General features: G+C 41.5%; 1 protein-coding gene across 2 annotated transcripts in view; it reads left to right on the forward strand.

The window, feature by feature from the left end:
- The first annotated feature begins 2049 nt into the window (after positions 1 to 2049).
- The window catches only part of grm5b (glutamate receptor, metabotropic 5b), a 100015-nt gene continuing 77367 nt past the window's right edge, over positions 2050 to 24697 (forward strand). Inside the window, exons 1-6 of one of the 2 annotated variants that reach the window (XM_086261357.1) lie at positions 2050 to 2185; positions 11079 to 11472; positions 12015 to 12443; positions 12644 to 12758; positions 22089 to 22163; positions 22583 to 22757. In XM_086261357.1, coding sequence (XP_086117483.1) covers positions 11317 to 11472; positions 12015 to 12443; positions 12644 to 12758; positions 22089 to 22163; positions 22583 to 22757 — 950 coding nt within the window. In that variant the 5' untranslated portion in view covers positions 2050 to 2185; positions 11079 to 11316. Of the gene's footprint in view, positions 2186 to 5172; positions 5351 to 11078; positions 11473 to 12014; positions 12444 to 12643; positions 12759 to 22088; positions 22164 to 22582; positions 22758 to 24697 lie in introns of those variants that run through there. The other variant, XM_086261358.1, reaches the window with a different exon arrangement.

The raw sequence follows: 24697 nt of genomic DNA on the forward strand, positions 1-24697 counted from the left end.
CTGAAATTATTTAAAATATTACGTATTGTCGATGATTTGACGAATAAAGTATTTGCATTCTGAAACGGTTCCACAATTTGCAATCATTTTTTGAGGGTTTTTTTTTTTAGAGATTGGTGAACTGTTGTCCATATTTACTTCTGAGAAACTCTCTAAGATGCTCTCTCTATACACAGTCATGTTACTGACCTGTTGCTAATTAACCTAACTAGTTGCAAAACCTTTCCCCAACTGTTTCTTTTGTTGCCCCAATCCTAACTTTTTTGAGACATCTTGCTTCCATCAATTTCAAAATGAGCTCATATTTTTCCTTAAATTATACATTTTCTCAGTTTATAAATTTGCCTGTTGTTGATAAAATAAGGGTTTATGATATTTGCAAACCATTCTATTCTGTTTTTATGTACATTTTTACACAGCATCCCAATGTTTTCACAACTGGAGCTGTGCATACAGTTATTGCAATCTGTCTCCTATAGTCCTTTTGCACTTAGTCAATTTCTTAATTCTGTATTCAGTGATTGGTAACCAAGTGGTGTTTATCAGACTGGTATCAATGCAGTCATTAGTAACTAGAAAATGTATGACACATCTGGTATAAATAAAAAACAGGAGCAAATGTTGAACCTCAATTGCAAATTGTTATCATTAAAGAAGTTTACTAAGTGGTAATTGTATACAGCAAAACCTAATAGACACCTGCTTGGCTAATTGAATTACAGCCTGGCATCCACATTTAAGAACCCAATACAAGACTAAAAAAAAGAAGAAAGAAATGCGACATCATCCATTTTTATTTTCAGTGACAGATTTGATTTTCTTGGACATGCATAGATATTCTGCCAGAAACCGTTTAACTAGGTGCAGCAGAACCTTCCCCAAACTGCAACCTCTCACCCAGTTCACTGGTCCTCAGCTGCCCATCATCATTCTGGTCTGCACCTGCATCTATAAACATTATTTACACATTTGGGGTTTTGGTCCTTGTGCACTTATAAATGCCATCTGTCTATGCCAAATATGGCCTCACATCAGAACACTCCTACCTTTGTGGTTTGTTCTTGAACATTAGCCATAAAGGTTGAATTCATGCTGAGTCCTTTTCCCCATTCAGAAGCCTGCACTTACTCATCTGTTTTTAATACAAGCTTGCACAGAAAATTGTGTTTTGTGTCATTTTTATAAGAGAGGGCAAACACCACATCTGCTGCGCTGCTCTTCCTGTACCTGCTACTGCTGCAACTGTGAAGTCTCACAGACTTGTTTCTCACATATTCAGGCAATTTCTTATCATTTGTAAGCCATGCTGCATCTGTTGCATTGCTCACAGGTACCTCCACTTTTAAAGGTAGCCTACTTCACTTGATTCATTAGATTAAGCACACATTTTACCAACTTGAAAATAGAAACATTGTAGTAGATAAAGACACCATGCAGTTTTTAAACATATCTACAGTGCTGCACAGCCTTGTAGAAGCTTTGAATAAACAATATATTCACTAGTGTCAATGGAAGTTTGCATTCGAATCTTGAGGCAGTTGTCACTTATGGGGAGTTTTACCCATTTTCTGACCCTTGGAAGACTACACATAGATAATGTGAGAGTCTGTTCATGCGTGCATGTGAACTCTTATGTTTTCCTGTCAGCCCATGTGCTCATGTCAAAGCAAGCTTAGAAGGGTGAGGAGGAAGTGAGAGATAAAAGTCAGTAAGGCTATCACTGCAACATCTAAAGCCTGTCCAGCCTGCATGTGTGTGTGCATGCTTGCGTGTATGTGTATGTGCTTTTAATGGTCTACTAATCCCAAATGCATTTGGCTGGCAAACTAATCCAATGCTTGTCTAGCCAAGCTCTAAAACCCACTTCTATCCCACACTGCCATCTCCCTGCCTCTCCCCTCGATCCCTGCTTCTCTCTATCAACATCTATCTCCAGATGGTATCTTGGAGGTAGGTGCGATAGAGAAAGCGGGAGAGACAGACAGACAGAGAAAGAGAGGGCGGATGACCTCAACGGAGCCTCCTCATTGGAGCGCGTGGCGCGCTAGAGAGAGAGAGAGAGGAGAGGGGGTTCATTTGTTGCCATAGTGAAAAAGTAGATTAACCACCGCGAGCACAGTGCCCTGACGGACTCGTGAGGGATGCTGTGTTTCTCTGGGAACATACACCTGTCCCGCAAGCAAAGGTAGGCTACAACTTCTCTTCTTCTCCTTTCGTGGACAGAGTCAGACATAGTGGCACGAGGACGGCGTGGATTACCTGATGAATTCTCGTTTTTCCTCCCTAAACCACACGACTTTTGGTCTCAAAGTGCGAGGAGACGCTTCCTCAAACGACCGGCTTTCACACTAATAGGCCCATTTATGAGAGGAAAGCCAACACGGAAAGAACAGCAAACCTGTCTTTTATGTGAGAAAGAAAGAGCCACATATCAGATGAATTTTTTTTATTGTTATTGTATTACCTATAAAGCACATGTTGATGAAATCATAAAATTGGGTTTTATTTTCTATAATTTATTGAATCGAGATATTTAAAAGGACTCGCAAACTTAATTTAAATTCAAAGATTCCATTACAAATGCAAAACTAGGTTTTCTTTCTAAGCTAAAGCTAAAATTAGTTGATGGCAGTATCTGTGTTAAAGCCTGTGCCCAGAGACATTTGCAGGAAAGCGCGATGTTTCTATTACATTTGCATTGATTTATTTCTAATTTTTAAATCTTTAATAATTTGATCTCCGTGGGTCTTTTAGGTGGACGCCAGCCAAAGCAGTAGGTTAATGGCTCTTTACTCATCTGACCGCTATGAAACTTCAAATGCTATCGATCTCATCCATAGTGCCGTCGTCTCAGCCCACAGTGTCACCTCTGAAGTCTGTTTGATCAGAGAGGAGACAGACTCTCATAGTCTAGCCCATCATCTTCTTCCTACATTATGAGGCAGTGCAGCTCACGGGGCAAAGCAACCCAACCGGGGATTTTGTGTTGCCTACTTTTACTCTACAGTATCCGGATCCACTTTTTGGTTGTAGCTGGGCAATTAGAGATGCGTGGGAGTGAAGGAATTAAGAACGAAAATAGCGACACACGGAGAAAACACGTAGGCTACATGCGACATAGGAAGTTAGACAGTGGGCTCACAAAATCAGTAAGCTCCATCATCGCACTGATCAGTGTTGTACTCGTGGATTTCACTCGGTCACGTCCTCTCCATTGTGGGATGCGCGCTTTGGTGAGAGCAAAGTTGGACAGTGTAGTTTAAGTTTTAAAGAAAAAAGTGTGTGTGTGTGAAGGGGGGGGGGGGGGGGGGGGGGGGGGGTCAACTCTTCTTTGATCTGCTGAATTACACTCAAACCTGAGTTTTTTGAGTTTTCCTCTCTAGAGTGTTACAGTATCTCAGTAACTTTAGGCATTTTGTAACTGCTTATTTTGAAGGTGAGGCTGGACTGAACATCCACTGTCACCTGTAAAGGTTGTTGGTGGCTTGTGTGTGTGTTAGGGAAGGAAGAAGCTGGAATCAATCAGTTGCCACAGAAGAAATAAAACAAATTTTTTAATGCACTGTTTTATACTTTCATACTGAGCTCACTGAACGCTGCTGTAGTAACAAGAAACATTTGATTGATTTATTCTGGTTTAATTCTGGAATAGTGAGAAGAATGTTGAATGCTCACGACAGAAATAATCAGTGTCTGTCTTTGGACATTTCAACTTTAAAACTGAACTCTGAGGACCTCAAAGGTGCTCAAACAATACTTTGTTGGGTAATTTTGCTTATTATTCATAATATTACTTAGCGCTTCTAAACCAATAGATAAGAGAACACAGAAAGAATGTCTTTGGGAGTGTCCAATAGAGTTTACTGAATGCTTTAAAAATGAATCAAAACAACACAATGTATGGAGCAGGAGAATGCCCAATGGATGGATGTTAAAATGAAACATACCTGAACAAAACTGTCATTAGCAAAATTAGTTCAGATCTTTTGGGCGTCCATGATTTGGGCTTGTTCCAGTGTATCCCAAAGATCATGGACGGATCTGGGGAGTTTTCATTGTCCTGTTCCTGATTTTTCCCTAGCGGTTTTTGCAGTTTCTCCAAGCATATTATCCTGCTTGGGGAGACTGCTGCAACATAACCAATTCTGTTTCATTCCAGCTCAGAGGAGGCTTGTTTTTGGTGGAATATAGCATTCATGCCTTGCTATGGTTACACAGGGGCATTGCTTGTGTTTTAACAGAGCTTTGCTTGTTAATCTAGGAAATTTCCCACGTTACCAAAGTGTGCTACGCCCGTCAGGTACAGTACAAACCGTTCATATTTTCAATCATCCAGGGCTTGATTTGTTCCCATTCCAGCTGGAATAGCATGGACCAGGACCACTCTGCATCAAAGCTGGGCACATGCCAGATCCACTATGTTAAAGCAACAACAAGAAAATAGTGATCAGAGACAGTCTTAGCGGCAGTCTTACAACCATAACATAACATTTCAGGTTGTGAAAATGTTCTGTGCACATATGCACAAACCTCTTATTTGGAGGACACCCCCCCCACCCCCACCACACACACACACACACACACACACACACACACACACACTTTGGCCACTGGTGGACTCCATAAAGCTAAAGGCATTCAAAAAATACTACCCTGTGATGTAAATGGATTAGCCTAACAGTTGTAGGGTATTGTCTTACATGAGAATGAAATAAAACTATAAAGCTCTGCAGATAAACCCCGACACTCGAAGGATTACTCTACCGTCTACAGTACAGCTGTACAGTATGTCTATTATTCACAGCAAGACTTTTGCGATTTGTCTTCATTTTCTCCACATCAGGTCAATGGGAGGAGAGGGCAGGATGATGTGGTAAGATGGATGAAGTGAAGAAAAAAACATGAGAAAAAGAAAGTGAATGACCCATGGGCACGCTGTCTCAATCATAAACAGCAAAGAGATGGGGGCGGGGGAAGAAAAGTGGAGGGAAATGGGGAAGTGGGTGTTTAAGTGCAATTGGATATAGGGAAAACTGCAGAAAAATGGTGGCTACATTTGCAAAGATGGAGAGCAGGAGGGGGCAAAGAAAGTGGGGTCTGCGGAGGATGAGATACGGGGGAGAGAGGCTGAGAAGAGGGAGGAAAAGGGGGCGGGATGAAGAAGAGGTGTTTGGAGAGAGGCTCAGGTGTGCGTGACTGGAAAACGGAGGAAGCTCGGAAGCTGCACAGCGACCAGAGGCAGCTTGACATTGGACTCCACATTATTAGCCGCGTCTTTGCTCCACGGTAGGAACTTGCACACCGGTTATCAAACGGGACCGTGCCAGTGCTGTTGGAGGGGCTCCTATAGGTAAGGCTTGAGATCCAATTTTTGCATGCACATAGCCTGTATTCTGCTCAGACTCATATTGTCGCACTTTGTTATAACCCACTGTTCTTGCAGTATTCCTGAATGGACTTGCAATTACACGTGGCTTTCTTATCCTTGAATTACACGGGTTCGCTGTAACCTAGTTAAAGAAAGCAGCCAATTGCGCTGATGTATGGGAGAAACAAGCATGCCACTGAGACAGAGGACGGCCAGAGAGGCGGTTTTCACCGGCGCGTGTTGTAGCTGTGCTCATTTCAGACCGTGTCTCTTTCATGTTTCGCACCTTTCGATCTCGTTTTCGGATCTGTGCAGATGATGGACTCTCTCCCCCCCCCCCCCCCCCCCTCTTTCCCCCCTCTTCTTGCGGTTAACGGATGCAGCGCTGCGCCAGTCGATGTTGTTGTCTGTGGATTTGATTTCTCCTTGGAGAGACTCAGTTTGAGCAGACGCTGTACGTGCCTGTCAGCGATTAAGCACTTGCAAAGCGTCACATCATTCAATAAATTACTTTAAATTGATGGTACAGGAAGACCAACGAAACCACAAAGGATTAAAAAGGACATAAATAAATAAATAAATGCACCTGGCTGAAAACTGCCGATAGTCTTACTACTAATGGAGACTGCGAGTCCCAGATAAGTGCTGTAAGGTCACATCTTGTTTTGGGGGAGTTGTGCAGGCGCCTTGTCCCATGTGGCTGCAGCGGTTTAAGTCTTTACTGACTAAGCCTTGTTGGCGTGACGATGCATGTGTGATATTTGTATCCCATTCATACCGGGAGCTTTTTGGTCATTCGTCCTCAAAGGCAGGCCTGCACTATACCTATTAGCTATAAAATGCCCATATAAGCTATGTCACTGTGGTGCACTGGAGTTATAGAGGTTTAATGCTGTTTAGTGGTTCTTTTACTTAGTGGGTGTGTTTGTGTCTCCAAGCCTTGGCGCTTTTCTTCATCACTCATCTGTGGCACTGAGATGATTCTAGAGACAAGGCAGCAATTACAAAAATAAATCTTTAGTCTTCTTAAAACCTGCAGATGCACATTGTGTCAAAGGGTTTGTGCAGAAAAAACTAAAAAAAAGCAACAGCAACAATAATGAGCATCTCTTTAGCTGGGAATAGGAGGCTGCATGGAGAGAACCATTGTTCCAAGCCCAATCAGCAAAAGCCTTCCCTGCATAAGTGAATGTGCACACAACACAGAAAAGCAATATGACCCATTTCAGATACCAGCAAGTAATTTGAAAAAAACCCCATTATGCCAGATCATTTTGCCCGTCCGTTCCTGTTGACAGTTTATGTTTCATGTTATTATTTTATGTGGTATGTTGCAGTATAGTATTGCAGCTCCTGTTTCTCTCGGTCGTCTAAAAACACCTTGCGAGCATTGAAGTAATTCTTTATTAATATCAGGATTACGTCTGGTGAACATTTTGTTTTTCATACAAAATGATTCAAATCAAAGACTTCTGATAACATTTCAGACTTAAATGTCATGTTTACTCAAACCTTTTTATAAAGGCTGCAAACACCCCAAAAATATTCCCCTCAAAATGTTTTACAGGGGGATTTTTTGAGAGAACCTGTCAAATATTAGTTTTCTTTGACCACCAATGTACTCAGAGAAAAGGCAACAAAACATCTTTTGTGTAGATATCCATTTATCTTGACACATGTCACATGACACATGTCAAAACTTGTGTGCCGTTAAATGAGCGCGCTGGAGAAATAGGGTATGTGGGTAAACGCACATCCATTTGTATTTGGCACACTTCATTTGACATGATATGTGTCTCTCTGTGGGATCGTGTGTTGTTAATAACGGCGGTGAGCTTACTGATGTACATCTGTCTTAGGATGCTTTCTTCTTCTCCCCTCATTTAACCTGTCAGAATGTGCAGTCAGCGGAGAGCTTTTACAGTCAAACGCAAACTGCTCAGATGATGGAAAGCACAACTATAATCTGTTCTGAAAACTCCAGACATCACCCCCTCACCCCATCATTAAATGCAAACACAAACGTCTGTGCGTCATACAGGACAAGATAAAGAGGATAAATGCATTTGTCTACAAGCCATGCGTCTAAATTTAGTGTAATTCTTAACGCCCCTGTTTAATACGCAGTAAATTAAATGCTTTCTCAACACATAAAGCAGTATGCTAGGCGGGGAGGGGGAGGGAGAGTGTTTGTTACTGCCTGTGTTGTGTGTTTCTGTCTGTGTAAAAGTTGATTTGGATGGTTTTATAATGCCCGTGTGTATAGTTTGGATAGAGCTAGAGATATAAATGCCTAATGGCGTGAGCAAGATGTTTGTTTAGGGAATAAGGATTTGACTTTCTTTTCAGTTCGGCCAACAAGAGAATGATACGGGGGGAGGGACAGACAGACACAGTGTATCTGTCTGACTGAGTGTGCAATGCAGAAGCAGTGGATCGTTCAAGGGAGGGAGAGAAATGATGAAATGAACGTGGTGAAGCGGTTTTGGTGTGGGGGTAATGTGTGTCTGCTGTGCAGTGAAATTCTAGGGAGAGATTCTTCTATGAGGATTCTTCATCTTCATCTTTGTATTAACGTGTCAGTAGAAAGACAAAAGAGGAGGCCAAGAAAGAGACAGAGTTGCGTCACTGATGGAGAGGGAGCGCATGTGAGACAGAGCAGAGTTTTGTTTGATTTGTTCATTACTGGAGCAGCAGTTAGCCCTGTTGCCATCCTGACACTGTCACGTTAATTACGTACAGAGAGACTCTGTCCCCTGGTGCCTCTTTTTTTAATCGTTCATGCCTTCTTCTTCTATCCCCTACTCTGTCTCTGTCTTCCTCTACCTTCTTCAGCATACACTGTGTTTCTTCCTCCTCATTTCCTCTCCTTGCAGTGTTCCTCCATCTGCCTTTTTTGTTCGCTCGTTTTCTCTCTCTTCCCCCAAACAGCAGTCTGCTAACCGCCCGACATCCCTGCCACGACCTTGATCCTGTTTTGCATAAGCAGTGGATGCCATCCTCTGCTGAACTGTCCCAGCTCCCCTGCTGTTTACGGTCAATTAAATTTCTCAGTTGCAGTGAAGGAAAGTATTTGTGCAGCTTCGGGGTTAGGCAAATTACAAGTCTTACCCATTAATGCAGAGGGATGGCTACTTGAAAGTTTACCCAAAGGATGAAACTGATGCCCCTGCACTTGGCTGACTGTTAAACACAGGGCGCTTGGTGTACATCGCTTAGCTAGATATGTCCCATATGCTGTTTTGAATCATCCACTTAGTAGCTGACTTGCCCACGTCTTGCAAATAGGAATTCTTTACTGTTGCCTAAACTCTGCACTTCATTAAAGGAATCCTTTCTATAATTTATAATAACAAGACACATGGAGTACTCAGCGTTCTTTGCCAGAACAAAAGGAATACAAAATACAAAATACCCCTGAAAGCACTGCTTTTTTGCCAGAAGGATGTATAGCAGTCTTGGTACAGTTCGAAAACAATTTAAATTGTAATGATAAAAACACAACGGGGGCTTAGTTTAGAGAGAACACCCAAAATTCACAATTAGAGTAATACCATTAAAGCAGCAAGAGAATTAGCTATAACATGCCCTCAAATTTGATTTGGAGAGAGTCGGGGGGCAGACACTTGAGAATTGACTTGTGGTATGCCATGTTAATGGTTTTACTTGGTACTCATCATTGGTTTCAAACAGTGCTGCTAATCTTCAAGGACCAAAAACATAAAAAGGAATTAAAGAGAAAAAAGGGACCTCTAATGGGTTTATGTACACTTGTTGGCATTGTGGTTGTTGTGCACTGTGTAAAACACCTCACAGCAGCTGTGAGGTGTGACACAGCTGCTGGCAAATGCAATGATCAATATTTTGATTTTATTTGCACAATTTGCATTTATATTAGCGACTAAATGATTAGACTGACAAAAAGTGAGGTAGAAAATACAACCTTAGGTGCTAATGTCCTGTTTTCTGGACTTTCCAAACAGTAGCTGAAAAAAAGCAGCAGCATCACTTAATATGATTCAAAAAATGCACTATTCAATCTGAGTTCTAGGGCGCCGAGCCAGTACTTGCATGTTCAGTGCTGTGAAAATTTGACCCCTTCCTGATTTCTCACGTTTTTGCTTATCTCACTTATATATTTCAGATCATCAACCTAATTTTTTATTAGACAAAGATAACCAGAGTAAATACAAAATACAGTAAATCATGATTCACCTGGCTCTGTGTAAAAAATAAAGTAATTGTCTCCCTATGTTAAATCGTAATTACATACCTTGAAAAGTTTAAATTCACAAGCCACACCAAGGCTTTTCCAGGCATCTGTTGGTCTGGAAAGGGTTACAAAGCCATTTCTAAGGCTGAATACTAACTTAAAATAACCATAGTGGGAGCTGTTATCCAAAATTGGAAGAAACTTGGAATAGTGGCGAGCCTTCCCAGGAGTGCCTGGATGACCAACATTACTCCCATAACTCATGCAGGAGGTCACAAAAGAACCCAGAACAACATCTAAAGAACTACAGGCCTCACTTGCTTAGGTTAAGGTCAGACTTATGGTTTAATAACAAGAAAGACATTGGATAAAATGGCATCCATGGAAGAGTTCCAAGGAGAAAACCATTGCTGACCAAGAAGAGCACAAAGGCTCGACTCACATTTATCAAATAACATCTTGAAGATCTCCAACACCTTTGTGAAAATATTCTGTGGACAGACGAGACAAAAACGGAACTTTTCTGAAGGTTTAAGTCCTGTTACATCTGGATAAAACTAAAATCATTTAATAAAAGAATACCATACCAGCTGTCAAAGACGGTGGGGGTAGTGTGATGGTCTGGGCCTGCTTTGCTGCTTCAAGATCCAGACAACAAGCCATAATTATGCTCTCTACCAGAAAACCCTGAAGAAGAATGTCTGGGTTATGTAGCAGAACATGGATCTAAAATATACGACCAAGTTCACCGTTCATTGGGTAATGCCCCCCCCCCCCCCCCAGACATAACAAAGATTTTTGAGTCCAGACTTAGATCAGCTTGAGATGGTTTGGCATAACCTTAAACACGCTGTTCATGCCTGCCTTAGTTTTTAGGTTTAGAGGGGAATTACTTTTTGATATGGCTGTAGGTAGCTTTGGATGGCTTATTCCTTTTAATAAATCCAATCGTATATGTTACAAAGAAATGGTGCTGTCGTAAAGCAAAGAAATGTGTCGGCAGAGCTCCTTGGCCTAACCATTGTTATTTAGTGAAGTATGGCAAGTGTGGAGTAATGTATGTGTAATGTGTTTGCCAGTAAGAAGGCTGTAAAACCGACAATGATTCAGATCTCTAGGGTGAAATAAACAGTTCGGGCAACCACTCTCATGATGTGAAGCATTCTTCACTTTAACACAGTGCTTCCTGGTACAGTGAAAAGCTGCTATTTCTGTCCTTCTTCTGTGCAGTTTTCTCACTTTGCAAAACTATCCATTTGTACCAGGTTGGACCATTTTTGTCACCGCTGTTGTACTTTTATTTAACCACAAGTTTTATGAATACATATTAAAGACCCAGGTTATTATACGTGATGCTAAATTTCTAGCTAAATGTTATGACCATAGCTTTACATAAACATGTCTGTCTATCACCGATTCCTCTGCCTTTTAATTTGACGATCCAGGAGTTATTACAGTCAGTGGGATTTAACCCGAATTTTCTTTTACATTTCCCAGGTTGCACCGCTGCACCTATACCAGCCATTGCAGTGATGGTCCCACCTTGAAATCCAGACGGAGCAAAAACGAGTCAAAAGAAAGGATCGTTCTGAGATCTTCAGTTTTCGAAAACTCCTCTGTGCCATAAGCTCATGCCATGGCCAGGAAAACAGTTTCTCGGAAAAGTAGTTCCCTGTGACGGATCCACAATACAAAGTTGAGGTCTGCTTCTTCTTAGTAACCCAAAAGGACCAAGATGATGTTTTGGCTGCTGCTAGTTCTGTCCATTTGGCTGGGTCCCAATCAAGCCGACTCTGCTCAGTCCAATGAACGGCGAGTTGTAGCACACATGCCTGGTGACATAATCATCGGAGCATTGTTCTCTGTACATCACCAGCCTCCTGCTGATAAGGTAAACTGAAGTGGTTGTGTGGTTAATACTGGTATAAATGAATCATGTGTAGCTAAATTGATTACATTTTACTTCAACTGACCTTGTGTAATTATTGCTGGATTTCAGACAAACACCATGAAATGATATAGAAATTAATACTTTTAACACAGCGACAGAAAATTTATACATTTTGTCCAATCTCCTGTACCAAAGGTTATAATGTTGCTCTGGTTCTGAGACCCAAAGAATGCTTTCAATTTGTAGAATGGGTAGCTCTCTGTGAGTCCGTCGACATTTAAGTTCCATTAGCTGCCCCGGGAACCAGAAGTCACCCACTGACATTTAAGCTTTTTCCATCTCATTAAGGATAATTGCAAACAGGAAAAATCAGAACAAGGCAGCTATGTGAATACAAAACCAATATTATTCCAACAGTGAAGCACCTGTGTATTAAAAAGCACGGTCTCTTGCATTCATATGGGTAAAAATAACCATTTATAATAATCTAAATGTCACTTCACTTTGGCTTGATTCCTATCTCCTTTGTGTTGTCTAATCAGGTGCATGAACGCAAATGTGGTGCGGTGCGAGAGCAGTATGGCATCCAAAGGGTGGAGGCCATGATGCATACACTGGACCGCATTAATGCTGACCCGCACATCCTTCCCAACATCAGCCTGGGCTGTGAGATCAGGGACTCCTGCTGGCACTCGGCTGTGGCTCTGGAGCAGAGCATCGAGTTCATACGCGACTCACTGGTCTCCTCTGATGAGGCCGAGGAGTGGGGCGGCGGAACTTCTTGGGGAGGCGGAGGAGGGACGCTAAAGTGCTCAGACCCCTCTGCCACTCCAATGCGGGGGAAGAAACCTATTGTGGGTTTAATTGGACCTGGCTCAAGCTCAGTGGCCATCCAGGTCCAGAACCTGCTACAGCTATTCAACATACCACAGATTGCCTACTCTGCCACCAGTATGGACCTCAGCGATAAGGTGAGCTCTGTTCCTTGTAGACGAATGCTACTGAAGCTCTACAGTTGCATACAAATAAATATTATATAAGAATCAATTACAGAGAAAATCTATTACTGCCACTTTTAATTATGCGAAGTTATTCATTACTCACCGAGTTGAATGCCCTGCATGCTCCTGCAAAACACAGCTTGACGCTCCTTTTGTTTCTGTTGTTCCAGAGCCTTTACAAATACTTTATGCGGGTGGTGCCTTCAGATGCCCAGCAGGCAAGAGCTATGGTGGACATTGTCAAGAGATACAACTGGAGCTACGTGTCTGCAATACACACAGAAGGTACGGTCACCCACGCAGACTCTTATGTTTTTCTTTTGTCCTTTTCTCTCTTTTTCTCTGTGTTTGCCTCATTATACTGTGTTCTTGGCTCCTCTTTATATTTATTTGCCTGAAATACCTTCGAACGCAGCCATGTCCAAGCTGAAAGACATCTGAAATCTGTGATGCCTCAATAAAAAAATAACAAAAAACCAGAACTTTCTCATAAATTCCAGCTAAAAAGAAAAAGAGGTAAAATTGTCTTTGAAACAAGGCAAGGAGTCTTATGAGCACAAGGATGTGAAGGAAGAGGGGAGTTGCAAATACAACTGACGAGATCAGCCACGGCGTAGCAACGCTGCAGCAGAGAGCGAAGGAGAAGTGGTTATTACAGAGATGAGGTTTCGGCTTATGAAAGGAAATGCGTTAAAATGGAATTACTGTAGATGGGTTAAAGCTACCTCTATGCCAAGAAGCTGATGGAGAGTAGATCAGAAGGTGATGACTGGAGGACAAAAGGGTCGTGAGAACTAAAAATTATGCTAGAGATCGAACTCTCAAAATAAATGCCTCCATCCTCAATGGAAAACAACAAGGGAAAAGCATGTGAAAACCCGGAGGAGGATTGTGTAGTACAGACAGAGAGAGTACTTGCAGGATTTGCGTGACTCATTCATTCACTCTCTCACCCTGAAGTTATCGGTGAGTTGAGTCACTTGGTTCACTGGTGGAAGATGCTGAAGATAGTGCAACAGCTACCTGAACTGCAGGACAATGAGTACCTCTGTGCCCGTTGAGAGGACAGCTATTGAACCTGAAAGTGTACGATAAAGAGCGATAAGCACACACACAAACACATATCAAGGACTGTTGATCCGGGCCTCTGGCTTTGCCTCCAGCTGCTGCAAGAGCTTTTGAATTTAGGTGTAATGAGTCTGTGTGTGTGCGCGTAGGTGTGTGTGTTAGTGGTGTGCAATTATCTAAGAGTATACAGTGGGGCAAAAAAGTATTTAGTCAGCCACCGATTGTGCAAGTTCCCCCACTTAAAATGATGACAGAGGTCAGTAATTTGCACCAGAGGTACACTTCAACTGTGAGAGACAGAATGTGAAAAAAAAATCCATGAATTCACATGGTAGGATTTGTAAAGAATTTATTCGTAAATCAGGGTGGAAAATAAGTATTTGGTCACCTCAAACAAGGAAAATCTCTGGCTCTCACAGACCTGTAACGTCTTCTGTAAGAAGCTTTTCTGTCCCCCACTCGTTACCTGTATGAATGGCACCTGTTTGAACTCATCATCTGTATAAAAGACACCTGTCCACAGCCTCAAACAGTCAGACTCCAAACTCCGCCATGGCCAAGACCAAAGAGCTTTGGAAGGACACCAGGAAAAGTATTGTAGACCTGCACCAGACTGGGAAGAGTGAATCTACAATAGGCAAGCAGCTTGGTGTGAAAAAATCAACTGTGGGAGCAATCAGCAGAAAATGGAAGACATACAAGACCACTGATAATCTCCCTCGATCTGGGGCTCCACACAAGATCTCATCCCGTGGGGTCAAAATGATCATGAGAACGGTGAGCAAAGATCCCAGAACCACACGGGGGGACCTGGTGAATGACCTGCAGAGAGCTGGGACCAAAGTAACAAAGGTCACCATCAGTAACACACTACAACGGCAGGGAATCAAATCCCGCAGTGCCAGACGTGTTCCGCTGCTGAAGCCAGTGCATGTCCAGGCCCGTCTGAAGTTTGCCAGAGAGCACATGGATGATACAGCAGAGGATTGGGAGAATGTCATGTGGTCAGATGAAACCAAAGTAGAACTTTTTGGTATAAACTCAACTCGTCGTGTTTGGAGGAAGAAGAATACTGAGTTGCATCCCAAGAACACCATACCTACTGTGAAGCATGGGGGTGGAAACATCATGCTATGGGGCTGTTTTTCTGCCAAGGGGACAGGACGACTGATCCGTGTTAAGGACAGAATGAATGGGGCCATGTATCGTGGGATTTTGAGCCAAAACCTCCTTCCATCAGTGAGAACTTTGAAGATGAAACGAGGCTGGGTCTTCCAACATGACAATGATCCAAAACACACCGCCCGGGCAACAAAGGAGTGGCTCCGTAAGAAGCATTTGAAAGTCCTGGAGTGGCCTAGCCAGTCTCCAGACCTCAACCCCATAGAAAATCTGTGGCGGGAGTTGAAAGTCCGTGTTGCTCGGCGACAGCCCCAAAACATCACTGCTCTCGAGAAGATCTGCATGGAGGAATGGGCCAAAATACCAGCTACTGTGTGTGCAAACCTGGTAAAGACCTATAGTAAACGTTTGACCTCTGTTATTGCCAACAAAGGTTATGTTACAAAGTATTGAGTTGTATTTTTGTTATTGACCAAATACTTATTTTCCACCCTGATTTACGAATAAATTCTTTACAAATCCTACCATGTGGATTCATGGATTTTTTTTTCACATTCTGTCTCTCACAGTTGAAGTGTACCTCTGGTGCAAATTACTGACCTCTGTCATCATTTTAGGTGGGGGAACTTGCACAATCGGTGGCTGACTAAATACTTTTTTGCCCCACTGTATATGTGTATATGCATATAGGTTTGTGTGTATAAGAGAAAAAAGTTTATGTGTGTATGTGAGAAACAGCAGATCTGTTCATTTGAAGAAATAAGGCTGCTGAGTGTTTTGTACCCTGAGATTTGCTAATAAGAGTGCCACAAGTCAGCACGAAGTAATTTGCGCTAGTGCACCCAAATGATTTTCATACACTATAAATTTCTCTCACAAACGCTTTCACTGTAGAGCTGTGCGATAATAAATGTTTAGTTAAAACTGATTGAGCGTGAGTGAGCATATGACTCACTGAACCCTGGTAACATGGATTGATTCTAGTAAAACGTTGTGAAATTAAATCCTTATTTGCTTTAATTCTCCTCCGGTGAAACTGAGAAAGGGATTTGTTCACAGATGTTGAGACATATTTATAAATCTTGTCTGAATTTGTTTATTTAAATGAAGAGCTACAGAAAGATCAGGTCACATATTTAGAACAATATAGTGCATATGTGTGACATTTTTGTTTTCTTTGTAATAAGAGTGTGCCTGTGGGCTTACCTATAATGTTATAACAGCATGTATACAGAACAGCTACAACATTAAAACCACTGTTGGTTGGATCCCTGGCTGTTCTGCATGCTTAATATCCTTGTGCAAGTCAAAAAGCACTAAAACATAGAAAAAAGTGCTCGTTTGGCTGTGAATGGATGATTGAGGAACATAAAGTAGGAAATTACTGTCTAAGCACTGTTTTGTGCAGAAGCCTTAGGTCCTGACATTCACATGGACATTATTTAGGTGTGTACAACTTGGCAGACTATACAAGAGCCCCTGATGGCAATGGTCTTCTCCAGCAGGACAGTGTGTGTCTCCACTCTTAAGCACAAGGCAGGGAATCCAACAAAATTCCAGCAAAACATTTATAAAACCTTCAAACTGCCTACACCCTGGATTTATCTAGAATCTACTGAATGGACTGTAATAAACCCACTTCACAGAAGCTCGACTGCGTGTTCCACAGGACCCAAAAGATTTTCTTCTGGCATCCTGGTGCCATACGATGCATGACACCACCAGAGTCCTGACACTTCTAGCAGCACATGAGAAATGTGCACGATATTATCAACATTTCTACAGAAATGTATGCCTTAGAGTATTTGTATTAGCTTAAATGTGCAGAAAATAGTGGTCTTTTCAATTACAAAGACTCAGCTTAACCTTGAAACAGGTTTTCAAGGTCAGATTCTGCCTTGTCAAATGCAAAACATGACAAAAACAATTAGTGTGACAGAGAGAATGAATTAAGATGAAATGTAATGGATGGAAAAGAAGTGGAGACTGAAGGGAGAGGACATATAAGGTGGGGGTGGGGAGAGAACTGTAGGAAAAAATAAGGGAAATGAAGGATTATTTTTTTTATTTATTATTTTTTTTAAAAGGACCAAGATAAATTGGGAATGGGGAACAAGGAGAGAAGAGAGAATGCAGGGAACCGATGATAATAATGCCAGAAAACGATAGAAGACAGAGTACAAGGTGTGTCTGTGTGTGTATTAGGATGTGGAGTGCTTGCAGTAGATAAGAGAGCGTACAGGAGCTGAAGATTCGGAACAAGATTGGTAGTGGTGGTGGTGCTGCTGCTGCTGCTTCTGCTGCTGCTGGTGGTGGGGGGTGTTACAGAGACTCATTAATTCTCTGCATTAAAATTTTGCATCTGGAGGCAAAAGACGGGGGAAAGTGATATGCAAGATACTGGAATACATGGAATATCAGCAAAGTCATTACACTGAAGTAATGAAATACTGTATTTTTTTTTCACCAGGAGGATATAAGGTACATGCATGCAATATGTTGACGTTATTACTGTTTCTTGGTTGTGTAACGCAGACTGTCTGGGCCTGACAGAATATTTTTTCAGCTGTGAATGCTAAAATCAATGCCTGAGATGGACGTAAGAACTCTCGAGCCAAGCACTTTCTCACAACCTTTAATGCAAAGTAACAGGTTCTCTCTGTAACTCAGTTTTAATGGGTGCTTGTTCTTTCGTGAATATGTCAATGTCTAATCCTCAAACTTCAAACGTCACAGTACCTTATCAAAGGTCGATTTAAATGTATCACATAGGCCACTACTATTAACAGAGAATAAGTAGAATATCATTATATAGCCTTCCTTTGGTCACTTTAACCACAGACGCTGAAGGTGAATTATGGCAGGAACTGTAACGTAACACCTCAGATATATCGTGTTCCAAGACATTTGATAAAATAGCATCAAGAGAATTGAAAGGTCAGTTGCATGGAGCATATATATAAAAAAAAAAAAATCATAAATGACCTTTTAATTTAGGTGATGTCTGTGGGACAGTGGCAGAAACACTGACAGTTCTTGGAATGAAGCCTTTGTAGAGCACCTTGGAGAGACCTGCTTGTAGCTGAGTATACTTATCTGCATCACTAAATGCTGTGGAGGGAAAGGGACCCTCTCTTTACCGTCAGCATTTTCCTAATGCACCATCACATGTGTTTCTACCACACGGTCTCACGCGATGATCACAATAGGTTGCGAGTCCAACAACTCACTTACTGTTCATTGTGTGACTTTAATCAGCCAGAATCATCATTATCATCCTCCACCACACCGAGTTTACCATTTCTTTGTTTCACTCTCTCTCTGTGGCCTTCCTCCCCCATTTCTCTCTGTGTTCCTCTGTTCACCTCAATCCAATTCAGCTGAATGGGATTTATTGGCATGATATTTGACATGTGTCACCCCAGCACGCTGAAACAGAAGTTGATCAATGTTTTAATAAATCAAGATGTCAACTTTCCCTCCACACTACCGTTTTGTCTTTTCTCATTTCTTTCTCCTGTTGGTCTTTATTGACTCATTTGATCCTAGCACTGCAGATTCTCCCTCTGCCTCTCATCCTCTGCGTTTTGTCTTCCTCTCTGTTCTCGTCGTCCTCCTTTCTGCCATTGTGTCTTACACTCAGACTCTGGGACAAAACATGGTCCTTGTCTATTTAACTCCTGTGCCTTTTTAGGATTGAGGAAGATGAAAGTAGGAGGGGTTAGAAAGGGCAGCGTAGAGAAAGGTTTAATGAATGGACAAGAAGGGAAAAAAAGTGTTGCCTAAGGGTGAAGATTCAAAGAAGGACAGTTTCTGGATGGGTCCCCAAACAACAACAATGGCTTGTGGTTTAATGAGCATGGGGTCACAAGACTGCATCTCCTCAAATTGGCTTGTCCTCAGGTTTCAGAACTCATGTTCGGGGAATCAATTTAATGGCTTCTGTTAAGACAGATAGTAGTTTGCCAAACATCCTTCAGACCAGGCGCTAGAGGGACTAACTGCATGGTCATTATTATAGGGGAGACATGTCTGACCTATTGTTATGCTTTTAATGGGAATTAATGATTGTTATGTATGCAACAAAATGAAGCTGTGTATGAGGAAAAAGATGCATAACATTTCCACTGACCACAGGCAGACCTGCAGACCCAGATTCCTGATGAGAACAGCTTTTCCGCTTTCCTAGGTCGATTTTAAATGAGCTTTGGTTCTGAGAAAACACCAGTGTTCCTGGTTCATGTTCACATGTGGTTTCTTCTTTGCATTATAGAGCTTTAACCTGGAGTGTGGATGCCACAGTGAATTGTGTTCAGACAATGATTTCTGGAATGTTCCATAACAGAATCATCCCTGTTTTTAATGCAGTGGTGCCTGAGGGCCCAAAGATTGTGAGCATTAAATATGGATTTTGAGGGGGTTTGTCCCTTGTGCACAGAGATTTCTTCAGATTCCTGGAATCTTTTGATGATATTATATGCTGTAGATGATGAGATATTATAAGTTTGTACAGATTTACTACTACTGTATATAGTATTTTATTTTATTCTATTCTGTACAGTTGTGTACTGTATTTATTCTTATTGTATTCTAATTTTTGCCTCATAACTTTTGCACTGTCCACTTCCTGCTGTGACAAAACAAATTTCCCACGTGTGGGACTAATAAAGGTTATCTTATCTTATCTTATTTATATTGAAGATTATTATTCACAGTAGGCACAGCTGTTTGCAGATTGATGATCCTCTGCCCATCTTTACATCTGAGAAACCCTGCCTCTCTAAGATGCATTTTAATACCCGATCATGTTACTGAACTGTTGACAGTTAACACAAATTTTTTTTTTGCACTATACAATTTTTTGTTGCCTCTGTCCAAATTTGTGTTGCTGCTATCAAACATAAGCTCCATCACTCCATCAGAAGTGATGCTAGGCTTGGAATCAAAATGCATGCCAGTGATGGCCAGAAAGTTTCCCTGACAGACAAATGAACCAGTACAGAGGAAGAGAAGACTGCTACCAGTTGCAGCCCTTTTAAGCGTGTGGGCTGGCTTTTGTTTAGGAATGGTGGGAGCAAAAGTGTGTTTGTTTGACAGTGTGTTAGCATTGTTGAGTAGAACCGAGAGAGTGAGAGGCAGAAAAAGAGAGCTAAAGAGAACCAACTTTACTGAAAGAGAAAAAGTGAGAGAGGGCGAGATGTCTCACACAGAAATCCCTGTTGAGTCCTGAGTGAAGTAGGTTACAAGCTTTATCGATTTTGATGATGGTAGCTGTGTGTGTTTGTGCGTGTGTGTGTGTGTGTGTGTGCGTGCATGCGTGCGTGCGTGTGTCTGTGTGTGTGTCAAAGGATGGTCTGCACCATCTGTCTCCCACTCCTCTCACTGAGACACTAATTACAGGACTTTACACTTCACTCCACCACACTGACTGGCCTGACTGTAGACAGAAACACACACACACACACACACACACACACACACACACACACACACACACACACACACACACACACACACAGAGCAAGATCCACAGTGGTCTGGGACTGTGGGACCGCTTCTAATTTCTGTATAATTTTTCTCTTCCTCATTTCTCCCTTGACCTCTTCTTTTTTCCTCCTCATCAATTTATGTGCTGCACAGATCAATGATGCGTAATTAGGTTGCATTCTGTTACAAACACACCGGAAGAAACAAACATTAGATAAAAAGAGGGGGGGTTTGATCTTTTCTTCAATCAACATTGAGAAGGGAAGGAGATAAGAGGGAAGAGGAGGAAAAATTAGAGAGGGGAATCCTATCATGTTCTTTGCCAGTGTGTACAACCCTTCATTAGCATAAATTCCAGGTCACCCACTTTCTCTGGCAAAGAAAGGGGTTCCACAGTGGGGAGATGCTTTCTCTGACACAAATTTCAGCATGCAGGCATCTATCTGTCTACAGTTAAGTCCACAATTTGTTGGACAAAGGCAATTGTTGTGATTTTGACTTTGTACACCACCACAGTGGATTTTAAATGCGACAATCAAGTTGTGAATGACAAAAGTGAAACTGTTTTTAATCAGGATGTAGCATCAGGCCAGTTAAACTAATGCAATATTTATCTGGTCAGTTAAGAAGGAGGGATAATTACTTTCAGCTGTTGGTGTTAATGAAATTAAGAGCAGGTACACTAGAGGGGCAACGGTGAGACAACCCCTAAAACAGAAAAGGTGTTACAGCTGGAGGCCACAGATGTTTTTTCCCCTGCACCTCTTTTTGGACTGGTTTATCACTAGTTTTAGCTTTTAGCTAGAGTCAGTGTCACTACTGGTATCACAAGGCAATACCTGGACGCTACAGAGGTTGCACAGGTAGTACAACAAAATGTCTTTGACCAACGAATCAGAAACGGACTTCATCCTTTAGGGAGCCCTGTACTCACTGACTGGCACTGTGGCGTTTGATTACCATTTGCATAGAATACCAGAAATGGCAGGTCCACCGCTGGTGCCCTGTGCTTTTCAAAGATGAGAGGAGGTTCACCCTGAGCCAGGGAGAAGTCGTGGAGAGCGTAACACCGTTCAGCATTGATGGTATATCAGTGATGGTCTGGGGAGGCATATCCATGGAGGGACGCACAAAACCTTTTCTAGCTAGGCAACGCTACTCTGGCTACCATTAGGTATTGGGATGAAATGCCTAGATCCATCGTCAGACCCTATGGTGGTGTAGCAGGTCCAGGGTTCCTCCTGGTGCACAACAATGCCCGGCCTCATATGGTGAGAGTATACAGGCAGTTCCTTGGGAAACCGTTGCTATTGACTAGCCCCCATGATTGCCTGACCTAAATCAATGTTTCAGTCTATTCAGTACCACTGGACTGGACCTCAGACTGGAACAGGGCACCAGTGATGCCATTATTAGTCTAAAAAGCCCAAAATAAACCCATCGGATAGACAGGAAAAACTTAATGAGTGGGAAAAATCAATAATCTGGTACATTTTTAAACGGAGGGAATGAAATGGCCAGCTCAGCAACATCAGGTCTGAAAGGTGCCAAACTCTGTCTTTCTGCTATTGAATCCGATATTAAGTGATCTTTAATCATCATTGATGATTAACTGCCAATTCCCTACCACAAAATCTGTGTGATGGCTTACTCTGTCCATGCAACCCATTATTTCACTTGGATTTCCAGTAGAGAGAAACTATCAGAAGTGGACTCTCAACTGCTGTGAGATAAATGTGAGAAAGGGCAACTTTGGGCAATGTCTAGACTTGATTCTCCTGACATTTTCCCAAGTTCCTGTGTGGAGTAGTTCATCTATCTCTCTATGTGCTTCCATCTGTCGACACAGAGACATTTTCCTCTCCTTTTGAAAAAGTTAAGTAATTCTGCCTCAAAACTGAACTAATTAAAAATGTCACCTTTTTTGTGTGTTTCTAGGGAACTATGGTGAAAGTGGGATGGGGGCGTTCAAGGACATGGCAGCCAAGGAAGGCATCTGTATCGCCCACTCTGGTAAGAGACGCAGGTCAAAAAAACCACAGTGAAGTCAACTGTATGAGTCATAAACATTGTTTAAAATATATTAGATCGGAAAAGGCTTGCTGGAATTTTAGTTAGTAAATAGTTTAGTACTGATTCAAAAGCAATAGAGCAGAAGTGCATTACCCACATAAAGTGCTGCTTAGCATTAGGAAGGGCATTACCATCTCTACTGTGTCGTACACCTAATGCTGTCAACACAAATAGCCTGTTAAACAAAAGTTAAAATTACTTTAAAGTACAGCTTAATTCTAAATAAACAGGAATAGTATTTTTTTAAAGAAGGTGAGATTGTAAGTCATTGTGTTGTTCATTTTTTAATTTCTTCTAAAATGCTTACATTGTGAGTACCACATGAGAATCACAGAACTGTGTTTCGATTTGTGTGACAGGGAAAATCTGGAGCAATGCCGGAGAGCAGAGCTTTGATCGGCTGCTGGAGAGACTGAGGGCCCATCTGCCTAAGGCCAGAGTAGTGGCATGTTTCTGTGAAGGCATGACTGTCCGAAATATCCTCATGGCTATGAGGCGCCAGGGACTGGTTGGAGAGTTTCTTCTCATCGGCAGGTTAGTGGGGCTAAATATGTACTCTATAACATGCAACTCCTCTGTGTTTTTGGTACTGGAGGTTTCAATTTGTGCGGTTTGTATGAAAATAAAAGCCTTAGGCCACAATGCAAGCTCAAATGAGAGTGATATTGTTTTTCATAGGCCTTTTAGGTTTATTTGCATTCACAAACTAACCAGTAGACTGATGAGGAATTTGTGAAAGAACTACAGGAAGGCTTAAAAAAGTATCTGTTTTCAGTCAGCAGAGTAGCCAATGGGTTTGCAGATTGCAGTGTTATTAAATCAATTAAAAAACATTAGCTGGAAAATAATGAAAAAAATCTGTCCTTACAAGGCAGATGCTGTGGCTTAGTGCTCTTCTCTAAACTAACCCTCTCAGTCTTTGAGAATTGCAGACACAGCTATTTAGTTGATCAGTCGATAACTGGATCAATGTTTATTTAAACATTTTGTTAAAAATAATATTTTAAGCACTTCTTTCTGGAAAAATGCTTAAAGTCTGTTTTTCATGAATTTGTTTCGTCTGCTGGTAAAAGAAGACATTTAGTGATTTCATGTTGCACTGTTGGATGGTTTTGAGATGGTTTTTGCATGTTTGGAGGTCAACTGACTGATGTAACTGAAACTAAAAAAAATAATCAGAAATGTAAGTGTCAATAACAACCATTATAGCCACACTTATGAACATTTAATAAGAACCCATCTGGTAAATATATACTTTCAGCTAGTCTCTGCTCTGTTTTTTGTTTTTGTTTTTTTGCATAAAATGTCCATGCTGCTGATGAATAGACTTCAAAGCCCAGTCTGTGCTTCAAAGTAGCTGGTTTTTGACTAGCAGTGCTGCACACATCCCCAGCTGGTTGTGACTGATTGAACTGTATTTGTTGGATATATCTATAATAATAATATTAATAATGATAATAATAATAATAAATGAATGTGTCTTTTGCAAACATAAGCTTAATGGACACACCAATTGCTGTAAACGGCTGAGCTGAGTTGGACAGATAAAGACTTCGTTATAAAATTCTAGAAACTGAAATAAAAACTGATGCATTTCATAAATGGAGATCTGTCTCTGCCACAGACGGGGGTGAAGGCTGCAGGAAATGATTAGATAATGTAACAATCATTTTCTAAGTCTTGTTTGAGGTATTCCTTAGAAAAGCTGCCTTAATTTTTAAATAAAATAATATCCGCAGTTAATAATGAATGAACGGACAAACTCAAAAAGCCAGTTTATGGAAAAGCTACATTTTTTGCATCAGGAATGGTGATAAACACTCAGTATTACAACTAGAGACATTGTCGTGGTAGAGTATGCACTAACATTTGGTTATATGAGGTCGTTTTCACATAAAGCTCCATTTCTGTGTGGATGAATTGATATGCAGAAAGAAAAACTTTCCAAATCAACAGTTTTTACCTACATCTATGTATATATGTGTGTGTGCGCGCGTGTGTGTGTGTGTGTGTGTGTGGCTACATACGTCTGTATGAAAGTTGCTTCTAAGCCTCTCGAGTTACGGTTGCCATGCCAACTGTTGATTAACATAAGATGAATAATGATTTTAGCACCTATGCCAGCCAGCATGCGAAGAGGAAAAACAATAGCTTTTTGCATATACTGGAAACAACATGATGGGATTGCCTTTAAAATGGCACAAGTGTGACTGGTTCCAATTCTGTTCTACTTTTCCCCCCAGTGATCTCTGCTGTTTCACTAAATCATCATGCCCTGCATCATATTTGTTGTCATCACCACCTTGATGCTCATTACCATCTTACTCATCATCATCATTATCCTCCTCATCCACATCATCATCATCATCGCTGTCTATATGAGGTAAAGTCTACTGTACTCAGTCTGCAATTAGAGATTGAAGTGAGAGAGAGAGAACGATCATGAAGTAGGCAGACATTTTCTGTCCTCACAG

This window comes from Aulonocara sp. 'chitande type north' Nkhata Bay, linkage group LG14, assembly GCF_057382095.1.
Source record: "Aulonocara sp. 'chitande type north' Nkhata Bay isolate Kocher_YH1m ecotype deep benthic linkage group LG14, A_spYH_male_GT1.1, whole genome shotgun sequence".
Taxonomy (NCBI): Eukaryota; Metazoa; Chordata; class Actinopteri; order Cichliformes; family Cichlidae; genus Aulonocara; species Aulonocara sp. 'chitande type north' Nkhata Bay.